The sequence below is a fragment of the Peromyscus maniculatus genome, chromosome 20, assembly GCF_049852395.1.
Source record: "Peromyscus maniculatus bairdii isolate BWxNUB_F1_BW_parent chromosome 20, HU_Pman_BW_mat_3.1, whole genome shotgun sequence".
Classification (NCBI taxonomy): Eukaryota; Metazoa; Chordata; class Mammalia; order Rodentia; family Cricetidae; genus Peromyscus; species Peromyscus maniculatus.
In genome coordinates, this window is record NC_134871.1 from 45,834,610 (window position 1) to 45,842,680 (window position 8,071).

Here is an 8,071-nt window from a genome sequence, read left to right on the forward strand (position 1 = left end):
AGGTCGTTAGGGGAGCTGGCAATCCATGCCACCTCAAGACCCATTCACACAGACCTGCCCACCTACCGCCTTCCAGCAGGCGAATGCCCAGCGGTGAGACTTGGACAATATAGCGATTGTCCCCAATGTTTCCAGCGAAGACTGTGGGGCCCTGTGTGGCAAAGCCACTGGTGTCCAGCTCCATGATCTCCTGGCCAGTCTGTAGGATCTATGGCGACAGTGGTGAGTGGTGCCCTCCCCAGGGGACCCTGTCCCTAGTCCCAGACTCGACTTTTTTTTACCATGGTTGAGTCTTCCCGGCTAAGAATAAGGAAGCCATGTCTTCGCCCGTCCTCCTCTGTCTTGGGGGCAGCAGGCTCCTGCTCTGTGCTCTCTGCTTTGGGTGTTTCTTCCTGCGAGGGCAAGAGAGGGTCAGAGCAGGGGCCACAGTCTAGCAAGGGCAGTGTGTGACTGTCACCCCCGGGCCCCCAGTGTCCCCAGGAGCTGCACAATTCCCTGCCCCTCTCGGTCTCCTCCTCAGCCCAGTTCCTACCTCCTCTTTCCGCACAGGAGCGATGACCGTCCACATGTCATAGCAGCCAGGAAGTTCAAAGGTGGTCACCACCTGGGGCCGGATACTCTTCTGGAATAAAGATGGGGTGGGACTGAGTGCTCAGCCCGACCAAGTCGTACCAGGGGTCTCCCACCGCCACCCGCACATACCTGCAACACAGACAGGGCCCCATTTTTCCCGTAGCCGGAGCAAACCACAATCTCCAGGTCTGGCTCAGGACTGTTCTGAAACTACAGAGTAGGGTAAAGACACGGCGTTCCATCTCACCTCTAGACGCCATACCACAGTCCCAGCCCCTGGTACCTCTTCAGAGAGGAAGGCAGGTTCGCCCACAGCAGCGTTGGCACACGGTCCAATGTTGAGCATGCTGTCACACACCTGTGGGCACAGCAACGGTCAGGTAGGGTAGAGCGGGTGGAGATCCACGGCCTTCCCCGGTCTTACCTCAAAAGAGTAGGTGGCCAGCTGTGTGCCTGACTGGGCCTCGCTGCCATAGACTTCGATTTCATCCACCTCATCCTGCGGCACCGTCTTGCCTCCTGCAGCAGACAGAGTCCAGGGGAGTCCAAGCCTGGACTCTGGCCCTCCCCTGCTCATCCCAGTCCATCCTCTCACCTGTCCAGCCCACTGTAGGGTCCACTCGCTTCTTCTTAGAGGGAGGCTCTTCCTGTGAGGCATGAGAAATGAGTGAGTAGCCCTGAGGCTGTCCCACACATGGGGGCCGTGGAAGGACAGGCCCGGGGACCCTACACTGTGGCCACTTACCTTGTCAGCCGCCTCACGCACAGAGCTGGCGGGGGGCTCCTGCAGCTTCTCCGTGTACTTGAGGAGGAGGGAGTTGCCCAGGCGAGAGCCTAAGAACAGGTATCCAGGCTCCATTGTGACCATCTGAGGGAGAGGGGTGAGTAAGACACAACCAGACCTGACCCGGGACACTCCCAACCCCGCTCCTACTCACACTGGTGGTAAGGACACTGGCAGCTGCCTTGTCAAAGTGAAATGCTCGGACGCTGCGCATGCCATCCGTGATGAGGGTCAGCACGTAACTGTGGGCAAAGGTAAGGGCACTGAGTGGGCAAGGGACGCCGAGGCACGGAGAAGGGAGCACATGGGCATCCCAGAGGTCAGGGTCATAGGCTGTGGGCTTACATCTCGCCTCCCTTGAGGGAGATGACCATCTTGTCATAAGAGATGAAGGCTGCCTGCGCGCAGTCCAGGGTGATCCGTACGCCCTCTTGGGTACCTAGGGGGTTCATAACGATCAGGCACACTGGATGTCTTGCACTCTGCCCCAGGCACATCCCACCTTGCCCACGGTACACCCCACTCACGTAACGGGAAAGCGGTGGTGCCTGTGGTGAGGCTGTTGAGAGCCACACCGTACGGGGGAACGCTCTGGTTCAGGTACAACAGTGAATTGACAGCGAAGATCACTACCCCACCTGGAGGTAGACGACACCACCGTTACGCAGTTCACTGCCGCCGCCCCCGTCCCCACTGCCATTCAACACCGTCACACCCTCACCTATGGGCTTGGGCACAGCCAGGGCCTGGGTACAGTCAAAAGGCAAGCTGGTGAGGGACCAGATGACCGGATGGACTTTCTGTGTGATGTTCAGCGAGATAGCCACAATGGAGCACGTGTCCTGCCTCACAGCCACCCGCCTAGAGCAGCAGGTAGGTCATCCAGAGGCAGCCACATTGCTCCCAAGGTCAGCGACCCAGTCACCCCATCCCCCTCTCTATATATAGCCCTGCCCGGGCAGGACCTCTGGGGGCCCACAGCAGGGGCCCCGGCCTTACCCGGGCCAGGTCTGGTTGGGTTCAAACAAGATCAGCAGGGTGGGCTCATAGTAGCCGTGGAGGAACTGCAGGTCGATGATGTTGAGCAGCTTCTCATCCAGAGCCCGCACGTCGATGATGTAGCTGGGCAGGAAGCTGGACCTCTGCCTACAGACCAGAGGTGTCGGCAGGAGGAAGTGATTGGGCAGAAAGCTCAGGGCTCTGGGTGCTCAAGACCACAGCCACCCCGGCCTGGTACTCACCCTTCGCCCATGAGTCCCTCATGCTCCTCAGCCAGGCTCTCTCTGCGGAAAGGCAGAACTACCAGCCTTGTGCCGTAGATGAGCATGGCCGCACAGCGCCCGTCAGGGTCCACCCGCACACGAGGTGTGTGCACATTCTGCACAAAGCCATCCTGGGGGCAGAGGGGACCTCAGTTGGGCTACAGAAGACCTGAGGGAACTCCCGGGGCAGCAGAAGAGAAACGTTAAGAGAGAATTGCTAGGCTTAGCCTGGGCACTCTTGGGCTTGGCTTACCCGAAGTTCAGGCTCCTCGAAGTAGTGTAGAGACAGGGTCTTCAGGTCGTGGGTGCCTGGGTCATACTCCACCACTGACAGCTGGAGGCAGGAGGTCAGAACCGCGGCCCGTTCAATGCCAACCCTGATCACACTGACAGACCCCCCAGCCCAGCACTGCTCCCTATAACACGCTCACCTTAGCATCTTTGAAACTGAGAAGCAGGGCATCACGTTTGGCGCCCGCAAGCTGCACGCTGGCCATGGACATGACGTTGCCAAAGAAGGAGAAGGAGGCCACCAGCTCTAGTTTCTCTCTGTGGGCCTTCCCCTCTGGAGTAGAGGTCAACCAGTCAGGACTAGGCCCTGTTCCCAGGCCAGCCGTACACGCCCCACCCAGGTGCAGGGCTAGAGGGGCTATCCCACACTTACCTGTGCTCCCATCATTCTTGGTCAAAGCCTGGAAGGGAAAAGGGAGCAGTCAGGAACCACACACCGGGTAGACCTCTCTCATCCATGAACACAGTCATCTGAAGGACAGGGAAGTCCACCCAGGGCTGGTCCCCGGCCGTCAGCAAGCTCTACTTTGCAAGGTCAGTGTATAAGCCAGATGGTCCCAGGCAAACTTACATTCACATACCCTAACCCTATCCTCAGGGCTTCCCACTGGAAAGCTACGCGTCCAGCTTTCCTAGAGGCCCGCCCATATGCCATACAGTCATTCTCTACAGTCCCAACCTTGCTCAGCTGCGCACCCATAGGCTTATACCTGAGACCACGCAGCTCAGTGCCAGCTGCAGGTCCAGCTGGATAGCTGGACCAAGACACAGTCAAGGGATACGAGAACCAAGAGGTAACAGGCATGGTAGCACATACCTGTGATCCCAGGAGGTCAGGACAGGAGGATTCTAAGTTCCTGCCCAGCCTGAGTTACATGGCAAGACCCCCCCTACCCCCACAAAAAACAATAACAACAATAAGACAGAAATGAGGCCTTGAGCTTTCCTGGCAACTCCAGGTGACAGCTGTACTGGACTGGGTGTCCCCACAACACACAGCTGCATATTCTAGATCCACAGGAACAGACTCAAGACAGCAACAAAAAAGGACTCATTTCCCTTTAAATGTACTGAGGGCTGCCCTGAAGGCCAGGCTGTGGGAGCAGGACACCATGTCCTCCTGGAAACCTAAGTTCTAGAAAGATGTCGGACGAATCTTAGGCCATAAGCTGTCAGGATAGGCACACAGAACAGAAGAATGGACAGATCACAGCCCAGCCTGCCCCTTCTATATTTGCCCAAACCTGACCACAGTGTGTCTTGACACACTGTGCCTATCTATCTTAGGTAGCCTGTCTCAAATCAGTGACTGGACTGAGTCCTCCATCACTTCCACCCCCTGTCACTTTGCACTTCAGTCTGTGGGACAAGAGAAGCCATACTGTTCTGCTAGGGCCAGAAAACGAGGAACTGAGATTGGTAGCTGCAGCTTTTGTTTCAAGGATTTATCTTAGAATGTACCCCAACTGCCGACCGAGGACAATTTTAAGAGCCATGCCATATTGCCTGCCTGAGTTAAGTTTCTGTTGTCCAGTATTGAGCCACTAACCAGAAACTTTTGACATGACTGGACAAGTCCTGAGTTATTAGAAAATAACATTTCCTTATCCTTCTGCTACAGTGACCACTAGTAACAATGTTTTGTGGTTAGGTTGCTTGGTTGGGTTGCTTGGCAACTCAACAGTCCCCTGATCTTTTCCCAAAGAAAGTTTCCTGGTCTGCTTCTATAAAACCCACCTGAGAAAAATAAAATTTTGCAGCTTGATCAGAATACTGTCTTGCTGTCAATTCTTTGTGTGTCTCTTGTCCTTTCATTCGCCATTCCCCCTTCTAGGGTCTCTACTGAAGATCCCGCTGGCTGGGACACCCAACCATTAAAAATGTAAACACTCAGCAGGCAAAAACAGGAGGATCTCTGTGAGTTCAATGCCAGCATGGTCTACAAAGCGAGTTCTAGGACAGCCTGGGCTGCTATACAGAGAAACCCTGTCTCATCGCCCCCACACCAAAAAGCAAACACTCCCGTTAATTCCCAGTGTACAGTTTTGCTTTCTCCCTCACCTTTAAAACCCTTTCTCTTGACCTGAGTGCCATTTTTTTTTTTTTTTGAGACAGTTTCTCTGTGTAGCTTTGGAGCCTGTCCTGGATCTCACTCTGTAGACCACCGACCGGTCTGAGTTCCATTCTTAACACTCATATCAGGCGGCTCACAACCACCTGTAATTCCAGTTCCTGGAGATCCAATGTCTCTGCCCTCTGTGGGCACTTACACTTATGTGCACAAACTGACACACAGACAAACAGATAATTGGAAATAAAAACAGGGACTAAAATGATGGCTCAGAGGTTGAAGAGCACTGGCTGCTCTTCTAGAGGACCTGGGTTCGATTCCCAGCAACTACATGGCAGCTCACAACCATCTGTAAGGATGATCACTAGTGGTGCAGACACTCAGACACACAATAATAATAATAAAATTATTTAACAAGTAAAAATTAAGCCTTTAATCAAAGCACTCCGGCAGAGGCAGAGGCAGAGGCAGGCAGATCTCTGTGAGTTTGAGGTCAGCCTGGCTTACAGAGTGAGTTCCAGGACAGCCAGGGCTGTTATACAGAGCAACTCTGTCTTGAAAGAACAAACCAAATCAAACCAAACCAACCAACCAAGAAACAAACAAACAAACAAGTAAAAATTAAAACGAATCTCTAAAACCCTTGCTCTCTCCCAGTTACTGCTGTTTCTTTGCTGTCTTGTTTGTTTTGTTTGTTTGTTTGTTTGTTTGTTTTTTAAGACAGGGTCTCTCTGTGTAGTTTTGGTTCCTGTCCTGGAACTTGCTCTGTACACCAGGCTGGCTTGAAACTCACAGAGATCTGCCTGCCTCTGCCTTCCAAGTGCTGGGATTAAAGGTGTGCACCACCGCCGCCCGGCTCTTTGCTGTCTTTTGGACAGGTCTTCTTCCAGCCAGCTGATTCCCTGCTACCAATTCTCCTCCACAGGCCTCAACCATCCTCACTGGCACCCCATAGCCTTTTGTCATGATCACTTAAGGCTAAGAGCACAGAACCAGTGCAGGATCCTCTTCCAAGATGTTACCCTCCCAGCCATGATTCCTGAGTGGCTCTCCACTCCTGGCTACCATGGAATAGCAACACTATCCCTGTAACTGCTAAGACCAAATCCAGACCTGTTACCCACCACCCTGACAAAATCTTGGCATCATTCTCGGTTCCTCTCAAACAGCACACCTATCCATCCTAAATCTGATGGCTTCCCATCACCTCATAGCTACACTGGTCCAGGCCACCATTAATTCTTGCCTAATGGCTATAGCCACTTCCTGACTAGTCTCCTGGGACAGCTGTCAAACCTAAGTTGGGTAAGATCATTTCTTTGACAAAATTCCCTGCTTGGAGAGTGTGGCATGGAGCCCCACCATGTTACTTCTTACCTGCTCTCCCCGCCTTTAGCCTCTATCACAGAAACAGTTTTGCTTGAAACTACTTTGTCTCACTCACACATACTTCTCCATACCTCGTTGTCTATTTAAATCACATCTTCAACAGGTGAGACTTCACTGCAGCCCTGCCCAGGTTTGCTGCCTTAATGACACTGCATCTCCTTGTCTATATGTGACCTGTCATTCCCTGGAGGGCACACTCCACAGAGCAGGCTTCTCCCCAAAAATCCCATACAGCAGACAACGCTAATAAGTGTCTGAGAAAGCCAGGCAGTGGCGGTGCACACCTTTAATCCCAGTACTTGGGAGGCAGACGCAGGTAGGCCTCTGAATTTAGTCTACAGAATGAGTTCCAGGGCAGCCAGAGCTAGACAGAGAAACCCTGTCTTGGGCGCGGGGGTGGGGAGGGAGAACATTGGCCCTCTCTCATAGTACCCATGGTTTTGCCACCTCATGACTCTGCCTGAACACCTCTGCTATCAGCAGAGGTATGTGCTGCACCTTGGCTAAGATGATGCCTCTTTAGGGGCTGGTGCGATGGCTTAGCCATCAAAAGCACTTGCTGCTCTTACAAAGGACCCATTTGGCACAACCATCCATAACACTGACCTCCATGGACACTAAGCATTCATGTGGTTCACATACACGTAAGCAGAACACATAAAATCAAATGAATGAACCTAATTTTTAAATTTCAGGGGTGAAAAAAAAAAAAGGAAGAAGCTAACACCCTTGAGGCTTCATTTTTGTTTGGTTTGTTTGGTTTTCTTTTGAGACAGTCTCACTATGTTGCCCTGGCTGGCTGGAACCAGTTTAGACTGGAACACCCAGAAATCTGTCTGCTTCTGCCCGAGATTGAAGGCACGCACTACCAAGATTCCACGGAAATTGCCTCTTTGCAAGAAGGCTTCCTGAACCACTTGCTGTCACTCCAGCAACCAAAACATCCCTATATCTTATCTATTGATGGGTTTGTTCCACTTTACTACATCTACTGCCAGTAGTCGGTCCCCAAGCTGCATCCAGCCTTGCTCCTTTAGGTAGAAGTGTTCTTTCCCCCAACAAACCCGATCAGTCTCAGAAAAGCTCTGGTTTGGAAGCACCCGGCCTCCTTCACCGGGTCTCACTCCCGGAGATACTGCGGCAGTCTGTATATATTCTTTTACTAACGGGTCATATCCCTCAAGGGTCTGGTTCACTGCCATGTCCTTACTGCTAAGCACATGGAAGGTCTGCAACAATCTGCTGGAAATCCCAAGGAACAAATAGGAGACCGTAGGCAGGGGCATTCCCGCAGGGTAGGATGAGGCCAAACAACGTGGTAGCGGAGAACCGGCTCTGGGGACAAGAGGCCTTAGGCAAAGCTAGGTTCCTGCCCTGGGGAACCTGCCGAGGTGACTGCGGCACGGCCTCGGCATCTCTGCTCCGGAGACACGGCTTACCTCGGCGTCGCGGTTCAGGCGGTACACATACAGCTGCGAGGTGCCGGCCACCACGAGGTTGCGCTCCGTGTTGTTGAAGAAGTTGCAGTACATGGCAAACTCCAGCCCGGTGGGCGGGTGTGCCTGCTTGTACACCGCGTACATATTGCCGCCACTGTCACGCCGGAGCCGCCGACCCGGGGGACAGGGACGGCAGCGGACTCGGCCCGGCCGCGCGCGCAAACCCAGCCACCGGGTTCCGAGCTTCTGCGCCTGCGCTTCC

General features: G+C 53.5%; 1 protein-coding gene across 1 annotated transcript in view; it reads right to left on the minus strand.

Annotated features, from left to right (window-relative positions):
- The window catches only part of Cpsf1 (cleavage and polyadenylation specific factor 1), a 12,586-nt gene extending 4,515 nt beyond the window's left edge, over window positions 1-8,071 (minus strand). Inside the window, exons 1-18 of the mRNA XM_006989361.4 lie at window positions 7,810-8,071; window positions 3,284-3,311; window positions 3,051-3,184; window positions 2,873-2,953; window positions 2,599-2,750; window positions 2,357-2,503; window positions 2,079-2,218; window positions 1,885-1,995; window positions 1,703-1,796; window positions 1,512-1,599; window positions 1,319-1,441; window positions 1,169-1,220; window positions 998-1,092; window positions 857-931; window positions 703-783; window positions 533-622; window positions 282-392; window positions 67-208 (exon numbers count right to left, since the gene is read on the minus strand). Coding sequence (XP_006989423.1) covers window positions 67-208; window positions 282-392; window positions 533-622; window positions 703-783; window positions 857-931; window positions 998-1,092; window positions 1,169-1,220; window positions 1,319-1,441; window positions 1,512-1,599; window positions 1,703-1,796; window positions 1,885-1,995; window positions 2,079-2,218; window positions 2,357-2,503; window positions 2,599-2,750; window positions 2,873-2,953; window positions 3,051-3,184; window positions 3,284-3,311; window positions 7,810-7,953 — 1,888 coding nt within the window. The 5' untranslated portion in view covers window positions 7,954-8,071. The remainder of the gene's footprint in view (window positions 1-66; window positions 209-281; window positions 393-532; window positions 623-702; window positions 784-856; window positions 932-997; window positions 1,093-1,168; window positions 1,221-1,318; window positions 1,442-1,511; window positions 1,600-1,702; window positions 1,797-1,884; window positions 1,996-2,078; window positions 2,219-2,356; window positions 2,504-2,598; window positions 2,751-2,872; window positions 2,954-3,050; window positions 3,185-3,283; window positions 3,312-7,809) is intronic.